Here is a 16,655-nt window from a genome sequence, read left to right as displayed (position 1 = left end):
TCTTTGACCGTAGGTTTATAAATCTGACCTTTTCCAGTTTTCCATCTTGCTGGTAAAGAAGGAGTCATTTACAGCTTTCCAGTCTGTTGACCTGCTGGCCTTTGATTTCAGAGAGAAAACTTCTGCCGCTCAGATGTCAGCTGTGCCTCCTCAAACTGTCGGGCTTCAACGCAATCAAACGGGAGAGGCGACCTCCAGGGTTAGCTGCTGGAATAAAACATGAAAAACACTAAAGTGCTTCGAGAATCAAAGTAAAAAATTCAGCTCCAGGACTCGGATTAATGTTGTTCATTATAGCTGTGCTGTGAGTCTGGTCTTTCTGGTAGAAAAAGTTAACGCATTTACAAAGACGATGTTACGTAGAGCTGGGCGATATGAAGAAAATCAAATAGCCTGATATTTTTGACCAAATACCTTGATATCGATATTGTGGCTCTTCCATTAATTAATTAATCTCATTGTGTGCATATTTTGTGAAAGCGCCAATTGTCAACCCTACAATATGGGTTGACAATTGGCGCTTTCACAAAATATGCACACAATGAGATTTTTGATAAATAATCATCAGTTATGTTGATATAATGACTAAGTGGGTAAAGGCAAATAATGGAAGAGCTAGAACAGTCTGGTAAGTTCAGAAAATTACATCACTTTAGTGTAACGCAGCCTTTAAAACCAGGAAAAGACAACAATTATGTCATATCACGATATTACGATATCCAAACTTTAAGACGATATCGATGTAATATCGATATATTGCCCAGCCCTAATGTTACGTGACTCACAGTTGGAGCACTTATTAGGCTTGGTTCAGCGTTAAAAGACTATATCATCTCCATAGCATCAACTCTTTGTACTTCCGTTCTAACTTCCGGGCTTTTTGTAGCTAAATATATCATTTGTTTTGTCTAATAATTTCTAATCATGTGAAGTCCCCTGGTAATACTAGTCATGTGCTTTAGACAGCATTAGTTTTAGCTACCAGTAAAGTTGCTAGTAGAGTAAAGTCTGGCTAAACCACCGATGTATTCTGCAGAATAGTCTCAGGAAGGAACTTGTTTTGGTGGAACATTTGCACCCCGCAAAAGAAAACGCCACATACAATAGTAAAATAAGTTACCTGTTGACACAATACAGTAACGTGAGTTATTTAAATGAGCTGATACATGGTTAGACCTCATTATCTCTTACCAGTGTATCTCCGTGTGTACTTCGTCCACAGCAATACCACCAATCAGTCCCAAAACGTCCCAGTTAAAGAGGAAATGCCCTAAACATATTCCTTGTCAATCTTTACAATTATTCCCCAAAAGAACCAAGCAGGCCCGCCTTGTTGCACCATCCAAAATGTTCTTCAAAAAACATTTTCAGCGTGTAGCTCGCTAGCTCGAAGGTTGTTCTTGTTTTCCCGAAGAGAACGGAGTTTGAGAACGGCGACACAGAGAGAGCACAAGTTAAAGGCCATCACGGCGATTATCATGGAAATGAACCGTCATTGATCCAGACTACGTGGCGACCGACAGTTAAGCTTCTTCAGCGTGAAGCTTGCTAGCTCGAAGTTTCTTGTTGTTTCCCGAAGCGAACAGAGTTTAAGAACAGCAACACACACAGAGAGGAAGGTGAAGGACAAAGTCTGACATCGGCTTTATCCTGGAAATGTTCTTCCATTGATCCAGACTATAGTCCCTTTCCGACCGGAGGGATTTTTGCAGTTCCTAGAACATAACGTTCCTAGAACCCTTTCTTTCTCCTGTTCCGACTGGCCCAATTTGGGGATTATTAAGTTCCTCTGGCCACAGTTCCTGTAACTCTTTCAGCTCCTACTTCAGAGCAGGGTCTTTTTGCCTTTTCCCTTTTCCACAGAGGAGCCCTTAGTGACCTAGCAACGTCTGAAACACAAACCGTACATATTCTTCACTGTCTGTTGCAACTCATAAGACAACCATCACGCATTCAACCAGCTTATCGTTAATGCTAGTCAAACTTACCCGTCGTTTTGTTTGCCTGTTGCGCTCTGCTCCTTTATCTTCTTCCATCATATTAATTAGGATCATATTACGCTGGAGCCTTCGTCTTCTGTGTTCAGCCTAGTCTTTAAACGCCGCCGTTCAAACTCCGTTACGAGGATCCCGGCAAGGCTCAACATGAACATTCTGATGGCCTCCTCCATGCTGGTTTGTTGTTGTATGTGGCTCTAAAGTCAAGTGACGACGCTATAAAGACCGTCGCCGTGCTTGCGTCACTCCCTTTCCCCTCCTTACCAGTTCCTATGGCCACTTGGCCAGTGCAAATGCAAATGGGAAAAACGGTCAAAATCAATCAACATGTCAGATGCGTACAGTAAACAGAAGATATTTAAAAAAAAGTGATGTGGGGCTCAGCCTTCGATCCGGGCCATGCCACTTTGAAAGTATTAAGTTGGCAAAGGTGAAGCCTTCCCAAGCTGCTGACACAGGCTGCTGGCAAACACTGTCAATCACAATTATAGTCTTAATTCTTAATGAGTTTGGCCCGACTTCTTGCTGTCACACGTTGGTTTGACCCTCTGAACTCAGAGAGGGAAACGCAATCAGTCACAGACGTTGGTTTGGCGTGTTCTGCTGAGTCTGGTGGACGTTTATTATTCTAAAAAATGAGCGACACCCTTTGCCAAGGAGGTTATGTTTTCAACTTAATTTTCCTGTTTGTTTGAACCCATTCAATTTTGCCTTGATCTGAATACACCATTCATTTACTCTTGGCTACCTCATTTCTTTTCTGTCTTTATTCCGTGGTTGGTTATATATTCTCTCTATCTTGGCAGTCTGCTGGCAAATCCACCAATGGATTCTCACCTTGGATATGTGAGAGGTGGTCTGTTGCATTATCAGGTTGTGCTGATGTGCGTAGCAGTGGATGTAGTGGGCATTTGGGTACACATCTTGTATTTTCCTCTGAACACCTGAAGTGGCACCCCTCATCACGCTGGCCCCATCATATGCCTGGCAGATGAGCTTACTTTTCTGATCCTCAGGAAGGATAGTAGCAAGACGCTGTTTTAGGGCAGTAGCAATGGACTCAGCTGTAGCTGACTGCAGAAGGATGAACTCAAAAATTCTTTCCTCCACGTTGTTTTTGTTGGCTCCACAAAATGTCACACAGTCTATTATCCTGGACAGTATGTGTCCATTTTTTGTCACCCCTTCGTTGTGCCTTCTAATGCCAATCCTGTAGCCTTCATCTAGTTGTTCAGCAATGCTAACTCTGCCAAAAAATGTTAGCTTCATCATGCTATTATCAAGATGTCTGCGACTACTTTCATGACATTTGCATTTTTCAGAGAGATGTTTCTTCTGACTCTTACCCCCGTTGTTGTCCACAAAACCTCAGTGCCGACACTTTGAAATAAAAGACAGGTAAAGCAAAAAAAAGGCATTGGAGCCAGCCAACGCCAATGTAGCTTCGCCCTCGGTCACTGGCCTCAGCCTGCTGCTGGAATTGGAAATTGGGTTGGTCCGCTACAAAATCCTTTATCCTCTTTTTTTCTTCCAGCGAACGTCTTGTGAAAGGTTTTTTTTGTAAATCAATGACAGAATTTGGTTTAACTGCTGCCATTTTTCAATTTTGATGGGGACGGCGCCCCAGCGCCCTCTATTGACAAGCCGCCACTGGTTGGACAGTGTGTCTTGTACGCAAATTTACGAATCCCACTATGGCCACGCCAAGACCCACCCTACGAAGCAGCTCGATTGGTTGGGGTTAGGCATTTGACCTCGAGTGGTTAATGTTAGGATAGCCAATTGGTGAGGGGATAGGACCTGAACTAATGGGGTTACGTTACCTTACATAAGCATGGTAGCCAGACAAGCCAGACCCACATTCAAATTCCCTCTGCACGCAATAGGATAGCGTTACAACCAGGCAGAGCAACAAAGAAGGTAGCGGAGCTAGTTGATAGATCAAACTTTTGCCGTATCCGGTCGGCAAAACTGTGAACACGTCTTCCTTTTTTAAGAATGACTTCAGGGCCATTCTTTGTTCTTTTCTCAAAGAAAAGCTGAACTCCAAATCTTCCAGAAGACCGCTGTTCACCAGCAGCAGCAGCAGCAGCCATAAGCCCCGCCCACCCACTCTATACACGATGTGATTGGCCTGACCAGAGTCTGATTTTTCCAGCTCGCAAGCCAACGGAGAGTTGCTAGACGACCCGGCTGCAGATTACATTTGCTGCCGCTAGGGTGGTCTAGATTTCTAGGCTATAATCATGGATGCCGGGCCAATAAATGCTATTGAAGGGCAGGTCTTGGCGTGGCCATAGTGGGATTCATAATATCGCGTCTTGTACGTGTTTATACTTGCTGTCCACCTAATCGGTGGACACAAATAAAGTTGGAGTTATTTTTCACAGGCATTAATAACGAGTGTCGTGCTGTGACTCCTCCACAAGGTGGGGCTACGGCTCTAAAGGTAAGTCTGTGTTTTTTGGCCATCTCCATTATGCTAACGTTTGCCCCTGTCAGCAAATGTCAAGATTCTTATAATCTTACAACCCCCCCAATAATCAAAACTGGCCAGTGCACCCCCCCACCCATCCCCCCACATATCTAATTATAACTTCCTTTACATAAATAAAGACATTTGCACCATAACCTGATCCAGAAAAGCCACAAATTGTTGCACAGAAATTCACCAGAATGCAGGAAATGAAGTGTGTGATATGCTCAAAATTTCAGTTTTGCTCAAAAGTGGAGATTGTGGGTGTTTCATTCAATTGTATAGCATCATCATGACTAAACTTTGACATATCTGTTATTATCAATTACCTTCATTCCTCGACTCTCAACTTTTAGTCAAAATCATTCATACTTTCTGCTTTTTTCTAACACAGAAATTAGATAATTTTTAAAAGACCAGGAATTCCAAAAAAATAAGTGTAAAAACTAGTGTTAATAAGTTTTGTTCTAGTGGTGAATATATACAACCCAGTCTCACGGCAATTCGTGAAATGGTCACGTTATTTAATCTATTTATTCGTGTCCACTCATGTATCACTCATCACATGTTTATGTTGTTTTTTGCGTGGTGGCCAGCACGTTATTTAAACTAATGTATTTCAATGGGAAGCATATTTCGTGATCACAGCAGGACTACGGTAGCGAGTAGTATGAAATGCCGAAAATCCGCACATGGAGGTTGGTTGGGGTGGTGGATGGGTCAAACAACACAGGACTTTCACCCCGGAGACCGGGGATCATGTCCCGCGTGTGGCGTTTCATTTCCCCGTTTTTGTATTCCTAAACACAACCGTCCCGTTGTTGTCACGCGTCCCCCACAGACTGCGGCTCGCGTCCCGGCGTGTGCGTGTCCTTTCCCGTTCTCCTTTTCCTAAACCCAACTTCCGTACAGATGCTTCCCATTACGTGCTGACCACCACAAAAAAACCCGGACATAAACGTGTCCGTGTACACGAATCAATAGATTAAAAATAACGTGACCATTTCATGAACTGCCGTGAGACCGTGTTGGAATATACTGGTGGTAATGGAAAAAAGTGCCAAAGATTTTGAAAAATCAAGCAAAACGTGGGAAAAAGCGAGAGATAAAAATGTAAAAACAGTGTCTAACAAAATGTTAATTTTGACCTAGGAGGACAGCACAAGGGTTAAAGTAATCGTCTGTAGTGAAAGCTGCTTCACAGGTGAAAAGAAGGGACGGTGTGTTGAGTGGTTCTGCTGCCGCTGTTAATTAGGAACTGATTGAGAGTGATTAAGGACACCTGTAGTGTTTCTAAACGAGGCCAATCAGTGGATGAACAGCAGCCGCTGAAGAGACGAACTGCTTCGGATCGTTTCACTTGGAGACGACAGAATGACTGGTTAATAAGATCAAAAATAAGATATCACACAATATAAACTAAAACCCTGTGATACAAATGTAGCTATAAAAATGTAGTCTCAGACGCTAAGTTATTTCTCAAAGCTGCGTTCCACGGGTCATTTAATGCACAAACTAACAACAGACAACAAATAAATCAAAGTTATTCATTTTATGTTCATCTTTTAAAGGTTTGTTTGCATTTCCAATGTTTGTCAGCAAGCATATATTTGCAATACTGATCATTTGAGACTTATTTGGCGACCATAGTTCACACTTACTACTTTCATGGTTGGAAGTGACAGCAAATGGATTTAAAAATGAAAAATAATACTCGTTGTTTATCATGTGTAACTGCATGTTTGTGCCTGAAAGTACTTCTAGTGTCTGCTGCCCTCTGGTGGTGTGTATTTGCAGTGCAGCCACAGAATGAGGAACTGGTTTTCTCACAATGACGTCTACTGTCGACTGGAATGCAGGGCATCAGATTGAAAGGTTGATTTGCAGTTTACACTTTGAAGACAGTGTGCCTGAGCGAGCTGGTTGGTAGGGTTTATGGCCTTTAAACCGTCAGGTTTCTGGACAGGTCGAAGAACTGCAATGCAGAGATGCTCACAAGTCTCTGAGCTAGAGTCAAAGTCAAGTCTCAACTCTCTGATACCCCGTTTAGACGTACAGTTGTGTTCAGAATAATAGCAGTGTGTTTAAAAAAGTGAATAATGCTCAAAATCCTTAGAATAGCTTTTAATTTCATAATATAATATATAATAATAAAATGCATTGGGAACATTGCACATTCAATTCCAAATCAAAACATGACCAAAACTGATCAAGTTTGTGTTATACCTTCACAGAAAGTGAAGAAAAAGGAATATTAGGCTGTTCAAAAAAACAGCAGTATTTGCATTTCTTTTTACAAACTCAAACATTTACTGTATGAACTGAAAAATGTCTCGAGGGTTTGCTCATCTTTGAATCGCTGCACTAATATTTAGTTACATAACCATTATTTCTGAGAACTGCTTCACATCTGTGTTGCATGGAGTCACCTGTGAACAGGTATTCCAGCCTAGGACCATTGAAATACGTTCCACAATTCCTCTGCATTACTGGGTTTGGCCTCAGAAACAGCATTGTTGATGTCACCCCACAAGTTTTCTATGGGACTGAGGTCTGGGGATTGGGCTGGCCACTCCATAACATCCATCTTGTTCATCTGGAACCAAGACTTTGCTCTCTTACTGGTGTGTTTTGGGTCATTGTCTTGTTGAAAGACCCATTTCAAAGGCATTTCCTCTTCAGCATAAGGCAACATGACCTCTTCAAGTATTTTGATGTTTTGAAACTGATCCATGATCCCTGGTATGTGATAAATAGGCCCAACACCACAATATGAGAAACATCCCATAACATGATGTTTGCACCACCATGCTTTACTGTCTTCACAGTACTGGGGCTTGAGTTCAGTGCATGGGGGTCGTCGGACAAACTGTCTGCGGCCCCTAGACCCAAAAAGAACAATGTTGCTCTCATCAGTCCACTGAATGTTGCCCCATTTCTCCTTTGGCCAGTCAATGTGTCCTTTGGCACATTTCAGCCTATTCAGAACATTTCTTTTTTTCAGCAATGGGACTTTGTGGGGCTTCTAGCTGATAGCTTAGCTTCACATAGCCTTCTTCTGATCGTAACAGTACTCACAGGTAACTTTAAGTCTTCTTTGGTTTTCCTGGAGCTGATCATTGGTTGAGTCTTTGCCATTTTGGCTATTCTTCGATCCATTCGAATGGTAGTTGACCGTTTTTTCCCACGTCGTTCAGGCTTTGGATGCCATTTCAAGGCATTTGAAATCATTTTCTTCTTTATATGTTTTCCCCTCTCCAATCAACTTTTTAATCAAAGTCCGCTGTTCCTCAGAGCAATGTCTGGAACGACCCATGTTGCTGAGTATTTCAGTGTGAAATACACTATAACCAGCATGCACAACATTTGCTTCCTTCCTTCCTTAAATATGGGCCATAACTGACACAGAATCAATCACCTCACTAACTGAACACAACACTGCTATTATTTTGAACATGCCCCTTTCAATTACAGATTCAGTTACCCAGAATGAGCAGCATCATGTCATGACTGTTGGGTCTGGTGGTTTTCTATGACTCTACAACACTTACTAGTAAATTATTTGCCATGTAGAAATATCACTTCTACCAAAAAAATTGATTTATGAGGTTAGTGATGTTGGACTGCTATTAATTTGAACACAACTGTACCTGGTTAGTTTGAAAAATTGAGGCATTTCCCTTCGTTTGTGCCCTTTGTTTACACACAAATGGAGAACACTCCTCTGAAAACGAGTCTTTCTAAAACCTTCGGCCAGAGTGGAGATTCTGGAAATCTTTGTTTGCACGTTTGCACGTAAACTGAGACAAACGGAGGTTTAGGCAGCCGAAGAAGAGAAGAGAGAGGAAAAACTGAGCTAAGCTAGTTAGCAAGCGAGCTTTTCGGGATTCTGACTGGCTAACCTGGGCTTGAGCTTCTCGTTACACTGCCACCTACAGGTCTGGCGTGCTCTTGACGGCATTGACGGCATATATACACGGGTACGTGTAAACGAAAACTTCTCTGAAAACTGACAGCTGTGCACAATGTTATTTTTGAAAACGGAGAGGTTGAAATGTCAGTTTATGAAAACAGCCGGCCACGTGTAAATGTAGCATGAGCTAGAGTCAAAGTCGTCTCAAGTCTCTGAGCTTAGAGTCCAAGTCAAGTCTCGAGTCTCTGAGCTAGAGAAAAACAAAGATTGTTCACGAGTCCTGCATCTCGAGTCTGTATTTTGAGGACTACTCTCAAGTCAAGTTTAAGGGTCCTATCGTGTACCCGGCGCAGACTAAAACCCGATGCAAGTGTCTTTGCTAGTTTAAGACCGACCCAGTTGTCAGTTTCCCGTCCAGCGCCCACGTCGTTTAAATAGCAAATGCACCTGCACCCATCTGTGCGCCCATGGGCGTGCTGGTCTTACAGGGAGGTGTGTTCAGGTACATTCTGGGCGTGCTGGTCTTACAGGGAGGTGTGTTCAGGTGCATTCTGGGCGTGGTGGTCTTACAGGGAGGTGTGTTCAGGTGCATTCTTGGTGTGTTGCTATCTTGAGGCAGCGGGAAGTGATTGACCAACAAAAACCTGGTCTAAAGTCAATAACATAGCTTTTCTTTGTTATTTTAACAGAGCATTAGTAAGATGCTCCTAGGCTGTTGCTAACTCCACCCAAACAGCTGAATTCATCTGACATTTCAGAGGAAAGGACATCTCATCCCATCAACACATTTCCTCGGTGCCTCTCTCCTCCGGTGATTTCCTCGTGTCTCTCCCGGGCCTCCGCGGTGGAAGGTACTAAGACGCGAGGAAGGGCGGCAAGTGGAGGACTCGAGGAGGAAATTTAAGCAACATGAGATGCAGCATCTGACACTAAAATGGCATTTTTCAGACGGACAAATCAGTAGAAATTTAAGTTTGTTCCAGACCTGTTTCTGTCTCAGCAACAAGCTCTCGTCAGATCTGGCAACACAGATAAGCTAACGCCAGCTAACGTTAGCAAACGCCCTAAAAAAAAACTTTAAATATGTCTTTTCGCTGTGTAAATATCTAATGTCAGCAAAAGAGAATATTAATACATTATTCATATATAACTTTTCATCCATCCACACAACGTTCACTACACTTTTAAACAAGGCCACGCCCATTTAGGAGACAGGAAGTGTACCGCTTCATCCCAATGGGGTCTTTGGTTATAGAGAATTTTTGACCACATGTAAGAAATTAGACGTAAATAAATGATATCACATGCTGGAATAAAGCTTGAATAAAATTGAAACAGGAGGGGACTAGAGTTCTGAATGTTTAATACAATAATACAGAAAACAGCTGTACAATATACAGTGTGCACACACACACTCACACTCACACACACACACACACACACACACACACACAGAGCCAAAGAGCACACAATGAATATAGCGCACACTGCATTAACGAACACAGTGCTCAGAGGATCCAAAGAGTTTTCACTGTCGGCCATGTTGGCCTCACCCTTCAGCTCGTCAGCCGTTGATCGTGATTTTATGGTCGACGCTGTTCTTTATTCACAGTCAGGAGAAGTGACAGAGACGTGGTTTTATAACCACCTAGAACAGGTCTGATCTCTGAGCTTCTGTCCATTTAAAGGTTTTTTTCTGGCGGTCGGTCGCACTTCCCGTTTCCATCGGAGTGCTCGTGTTCCTACAATGATGGTGGAGAGTACAGTACAACGTTACGCTAGCCTATATAAAGTATATCGCCCAAAAGTACAAGACGACCCATGCTGCAAAAGCAAACGTCCTTTTAAAGTGGTCACATATAAACTGATGTCATTTAAAGGTTTAAAATGAACTCTTTGCGGGTTCAAACCTTTGGCCACCCCCCAATCAGTGATGTCACAGCAGGTCAGGTCACTGTAGGTCCATTTGACATAGAGACGCAAAGTCCCTCCACTTCCGGTGGACCAACACGGGCGTTATTTCGGAAAAAATATGTAATGTAGTGAATGGTGAGAGACAAATAATGTTTTGATACCGTTTGAATTGAGCCATGGATTACACATATGATAATTGTCAATTTAGAAGATCATTTTGCAAGTGAAGAGAGTCTCAGTTTGTCGTATGTTTGTGGTAGTACCACTACGTCACCTCGCTCGCTCGCTTGCTAACTAGCTTAGCTCAGTTCTACAAAACATGTAACGCCGGGAAGAGAAAGAACGGCCAAGACATCCGCTGTTCATGTGAGTAACGTTACATCCCGGTACCAAACACAAAGACATCGTAGCTTCAGAGAGACGTCACTTAGAGACTTTGGGCTGAAGAGTCTTTCTAATGACGTACCGTACATATTCTTTTCGAAATAACGCCCCATGTCGGTCTACCGAGAGTCCCTCCCCTTCCGGACGGATGTCTTGCTGCGTTGCTTCTCAATCTGAACCATAAGACTGAAAATATGTAATTAGAAAGACTACACACCCAAAAGTCATGTACGTGGCGTCAGAACTTTATCTTTCGCTGACAGTTTGTGTGTTTCGTTCCGGGATGTAACGGTACTCACACCAGAACCGGGTCTTGCCCGTTCTGTCCCGGCTGATAAAAAGTCACTGGATAAAACCAAAGTCGCTGGATAAAACCAAAGTCACTGGATAAAACCAAAGTCGCTGGATAAAACCCATCAGGTAAGATAAGGTTACACTTGTGTGTTGCTGAGTTAACTAGCTAGCTTCTTTACTAAGCTAGCTTCTTTTCAAACACTATATCGTGGCTCACAACGGCTCCGATATCCTCAAAGATCTATTGATAATTCATTCACAGATCCGACATTACATATTGGGGCGTGGCCAGAAGCACAACATGCTTGATCATTTGAACCCTTAACAAAGCAGATGTTCACACTCCTTAAAGGAGGTAGCTGTGCTTAGCTTCATTTGCAAAACCTTCACAACTGCTTCTTACCAGCTCCACGTCTCATTCCTCCAGATAACAGATATTTAGCCATGAACAGCCACTGTACGCTCCTCGGTTTCAACACATTCTCATGAACGGGTTTCGTATGATATCGTACGAGAAGTTATGCACACCAATTCGTATGATACGCTACGAAATTACGACCGCCGGCAAGTCACATGACGACTAGTCTCGCAGTGAAAGACCCATCTCCACAGCGTTGTGGAGTAAGGTCTGGCTACACCACAGATGCATTCTGGCATAGGAGTAAAAACCACTCTGGGTTGTTTGTATTTCTTTAAACCAATCACAATGGTCTTGGGCGGCGCTAAGCTCCGGACGCAGCGACGGTGGCTCTGCTAAATAGTCTCTGGAAGGAACTTGTTGAATGAAGTTACCTGTCGCTGTGTGTATTTCGTCCACAGCAATCCCACCAATCGGTCCCAAAACCTCCCAGTTAGAGAGGAAACGCCCTAAACATGTTCTTTGTCAATCTTTACAATTATTCCCCAAAAGAACCAAGCAGGCCCGCCTTGTTGCACCATCCAAAATTTTCTTCAAAAAACATTTTCAGCGTGTAGCTCGCTAGCTCGAAGGTTGTTCTTGTTTTCCCGAAGAGAACGGAGTTTGAGAACGGCGACACAGAGAGAGCACAAGTTAAAGGCCATCACGGCGATTATCATGGAAATGAACCGTCATTGATCCAGACTACGTGGCGACCGACAGTTAAGTTTAACGGTTATTACAGTTACATTTCGCAGAGAAAAGGTTCCCTTCAGCTTGGCACCGGTCACTGCAAGGCTACGATCCTTTCAGGAGCCATTATAGTTAAATAGAATTTAGCCGACAAAAGGTGACCGTCATGTGGTGGCGACAGTTAGGTTTAGGCACCAAAACAACTAGAAAAAATATCGGGGTTTGGATTAAAAGACCCCCTTTAGTAGTACTCCCGGGACACGAACACCCGTATCCTGGGTGAAAGTATTTGTGTATTCCTCTTAACTTCTTCCGGGACAAAAAACTCCACGGAATAAAAAATACGCGGAATACATATGAATTATAGTGCATTACTTATCGTAGTTAATATGTACGAATGGTTCATGAGAACAGCCTGTTGGTTTTCACCTGTCTGTCTTCATTTTTATTTAGACATTGTTCCTCTGAGCCTCTAATGCATGGGCGTCGGAAGCACACAAAAAAAAGTGTGTGGGTCCTCCCTTGCTAGTCAGTGAAGATAACCATACAGTAGCACCTTGGCTTTAATATATATATATAACAACACATAGCACTGGTACAACTACTAGCTTCTCTCATTGACCAGGATTCAAAGAGCTGTTGTCACTTGGTTGAATGATATTAACATTACTGTACCTAGCAAAAATGTCGCATAACTGGTAGCTTTATAACAACATGTGCAAGTGTACTGTAATTCAATACTGCAACAAAGACCACATGATGCCTTTAAAAGCAACAGGCAAACAAATGATGAAAATCCACTTTAATACCAGCTTGTTAAGTGACAGTATGTGAGCACACAGCCAGATGCACCTGAGCAGCAGACACGATAAGATGCTTTGTTTACCTTGCTGTGAGTAGTGAAAACACGGAATGGAGTTTAATTTATATGGACCAAGGGGGTAAGCGTCCATCTGGAAAGCGTACCTCCAATGGGAGAGAATCTAGGGTAAACAAGCCATCACCTCCCGTTAGCATCCCATTGACTCCCATTCATTTTGGCGTCACTTTGACAGCAAATAACCTTACCGCTGAAGCATTTAAAGACTCTATTTGTCCATTGTTTATTTCTGAAGAAACATGACAATGTATAAAAGGCTCCATTACCTTGTATCTCACGTTATGGCCCCGTAGCAGACGTTTTTGTAAAAATAGGTTAACGATTGGGTCATAACCACGAGACTTACTGTCGAGTTTAATGTATTTGGGGCATTCCTCAAGTGGATTGGATTAAACTGACGGCGCTCTGCAAAGTAAAAGGCATATGTGCTGAAAAGTGAGTGGGTGCGACATCATTGGTCCCAAAAAGTGGGCGGGTCTTGTCCCACCCACATACAATGGTTCCGACGCCCATGCTCTAATGAAATCATAAAACACTTTCACCACAGCGAACGGGCCGTGAAGCTGCTAAGAAGCTGTTGGTCTGATGAATGTCGTCACTTTGAATCTGGTATGTTCATGGTCAGTTGTAAACATAACGTCGAGTGGCCTTTTTTTTCTTTTTGGCGGCCACTGAGATGCCGTCGAGTCAGCAGCTGTGTTTGAACAGAAGAGCCTGAACCGTGTCGTTGTCACTGCACCGTTCCACCTCCTGTTGCCACGGTGATCTGCCACAGTCAGACACAGTGGTAAGTTCGCCATGGAGCGCCATCAGGCTTTTTCAGGCACTTCATCATCATCATTGCCCTCCGTCTTCTCCTCCGCTGGCCCCGACCCTGCAACGATCACCATGACACTGGTCAGCTCATTGAGGCTAAATTAACACTAACATACAATGTTTTCTTTTTTTTCATTTTTTAAGCAGCGTTTTGAGACAAAAATGGTCTCCGTGCACACAAGAGTTTTAGCTCCTGTAGCAGAACTAATCTGCGTCCATATTAAAGGTACAGTAGGTAAGACTTATAAAACTACCTTTCTGTCATATTTGCTGAAACTGACCCTATGTTCCAGTAGAACTACAGGAAGCAGGTCGTTTCCCTCTGGCTCCACCTACAGCCTGTAGTGGGATTTGCAAAAATCCAGCCGCTCCCTGTTCAGATGCACCAATCAGGGCCAGGGGGCGTGTCTAACTGTGTGTCAATCACTGCTCATGCACGCGCATTCATTCTCCCTTGTGGGAGGAGGGGCTTAGAAGACTGTTTTGGGCTTTAGCAGAAAAGGGGGGAGGGACTGAGAAGTTGTCGATGTTCAAATGTTTGTCCTGGATCTTCACAATCCTACCTACTGCACCTTTAACACGTCTGACAATGTGTATCTACGGTGGCCCTGAAGGTCAAAACACAAAATGTTTCAATGTTTTGTTTTGTAAAGTGTTTTCTGAAATGCTTTCGTGTCCGTACGTCTCACACGACCATTCACACACTGGGCACGTGTGTGCCGCTGTAAACAGGAAGCAGATTGTCAGATGTTATTCCGCGGTAAGTAAGATCAGGGATTTATTAGCTTGGAGCGAGGTGGAACTGTTACTGAAAGGTGTCTAAGCTACCTAAACGCTTAGACAGACTGCTGGCGTCGTCGTTTCCAAATGTCTCCGTTTGTGCCCGTCCAGACTACAAAGAAACCCCGGGGTTTTAGAACCAAAACGGGGGCAGCAGCGTTTCCAAATGTCTCCGTTTTAAGGCGCTCGGCAATGCAGCAGTAGTGTGGACGCGAGGTGTAAACGTAGCAAAAGATATTTGTTTTTAAACCGAAACGTAGTAGTGTAGATGTAGTCTGAGTCCTAGTCTACACGTACATGGGTACTTTTTTAAACATAGCTTTTTCTCTGCGTTTTGGCATACTCACAAACTGTGTTTCAGGTCACTAAAAAATGGAAAACTTCAACTCTGTGCAAATGAGGAGCGGGCGACTCATTGCACGGCTGCTTGCATTGAAATGAATGGGAAGCGTGGAAATGACGCTGACAATGGGCACGTTATGTTATATCGGCAGTTGTTGATTTAGTTCACAGCGCTTCAATTATGCCTTTGCGTTTGCATTTGGACAGAGATTTTTGAGAACGAAGGAGGAAACACACCCGTAGCCTATACGTGTGGACGAGGCGTTATTATCGATCCCACGTAACTTCTAGGCAAGTCTCGCCCTAGGAAGCAGCTCGATTGGTTGGGGTTAGGCATTACCTTGAGATGTTAAGGTTAGGATAGCCGATTGGTCAGGGGATAGGACCTGTACAAATGGGGTTACGTTACCTTGCGTAAGCATGGACGCCTGGCCAATAGTAGAGTGTGAATGGTATTGAAGGGCGGGTCTTGCCTAGACGTTGTGTGGGTTCCATAATAACACGTGGACGACAGAGTTAGAGTTTAGGAAATGTTTGCGAATGATGTCATGTTCGTACCGTTCCAGTTCAGGTGGACAGGTGACTTGTCGTTGTGTGTTTCATCAGGAGGGGAGGCCTCTGAGTTCTGTGATTGGTCAGAGGTGTGTCCATCAGGGGCACTGTGACTGGGCGAGGCATGTGATTGGATGTCTGAGTTGACAGACTCCACCTTCTCTTGTTCTTCTTGCTCCTTATTGGCCAGCTCTGTGCACAAACAAATGAGCATTTAAGTTACAGAACACTAGATAAAGAAGTGCATTTCTTCCATATCTATAAATGATGTACTTTTACAGAAAATATCACAAGACAGGTACAAGTTAGGTACAGTGGTGCTTCTAAAACAAAAACTACAGCATGCTTCATCAGGGATTTGATCCGAAACTGGTGCAACATTAAAGGGTGCTCTAAGCAATGTTGGGTGACGTCACTTCTTGTTGACGTTCAAAGTATTGTCAAACAAAATGGAGGCTAGCTTGCCCCTCCCTCCTCCTCGTCCCGTCCCCTCCCTCCCGCGCACTAACACCCCAACCCCCACCCCCAAATCCTTCCTGTCGGTTATTGGCTGGAACATTGTTTATGTTTGGTGGTGCAGATTTTTGTTTGTTTTTGTTGCCGTTTGTGGAGCCTGGGCTGCCTACAGAGACCGTGTTTTTTTTACAGCGTGTTCAGGGGACAGGCAGCTCGCAGATAGTGAGGAGATGTTTGCTGTATGTAACAAAAGATGTTGTAGCTTAAAGGAGAATTCCGGTCCATTTCAACTCGTAGCTCTGTTGTGTGTAAATGTGGAGAGCTGTCAGTAGCGAGAAAAACTAAACCAATCGGTGCTGCCTACACCGTGTTATCCTCCTGCTAGCGTTAGCACCCAGGAGGCTGAAACAGGACAAGTTTTAAACGTGTTTTTAGCCTCTTAACATGCTCGAAATGTCATTACAAGTGCCTGCCCATGTGCAGTGAGAAACTTTCTGGTGCGCACGAGAAACTTTTGGGTGCGCACGAGATACTTTCTGGTGCGCACGAGATACTTTCGGATGCGCATGAGATACTTTCTGGTGCGCATGAGAAACTTTTGGGTGCGCATGGAACCTTTCTGGTGCGCACGAGATACTTTTGGGTGCGCACGCAACAATATCTTGTATGCACAAGAAACCAATCTAAGGCTAGCAAAATGATGCTAACAAAGTACTGCTAACGTCATGTGGCTAAAGTTAATATTCCACATTCACAGCATA

At 43.6% G+C, this 16,655-nt stretch overlaps 1 protein-coding gene across 1 annotated transcript in view; it reads right to left on the bottom strand.

Moving 5' to 3' along the window:
• Positions 1-13,757: 13,757 nt before the first annotated feature.
• The window catches only part of LOC144525876 (dual specificity calcium/calmodulin-dependent 3',5'-cyclic nucleotide phosphodiesterase 1A-like), a 38,550-nt gene continuing 35,652 nt past the window's right edge, over positions 13,758-16,655 (bottom strand). Inside the window, exons 17-18 of the mRNA XM_078262939.1 lie at positions 15,445-15,630; positions 13,758-13,822 (exon numbers count right to left, since the gene is read on the bottom strand). Of these exons, the coding sequence (XP_078119065.1) occupies positions 13,758-13,822; positions 15,445-15,630 (251 nt within the window). The remainder of the gene's footprint in view (positions 13,823-15,444; positions 15,631-16,655) is intronic.

Source organism: Sander vitreus, chromosome 11 (genome assembly GCF_031162955.1).
Source record: "Sander vitreus isolate 19-12246 chromosome 11, sanVit1, whole genome shotgun sequence".
Lineage (NCBI taxonomy): Eukaryota > Metazoa > Chordata > Actinopteri > Perciformes > Percidae > Sander > Sander vitreus.
Note: the sequence above shows the minus strand (reverse complement) of the source record. Positions and strands in the feature narration are given on the sequence as shown.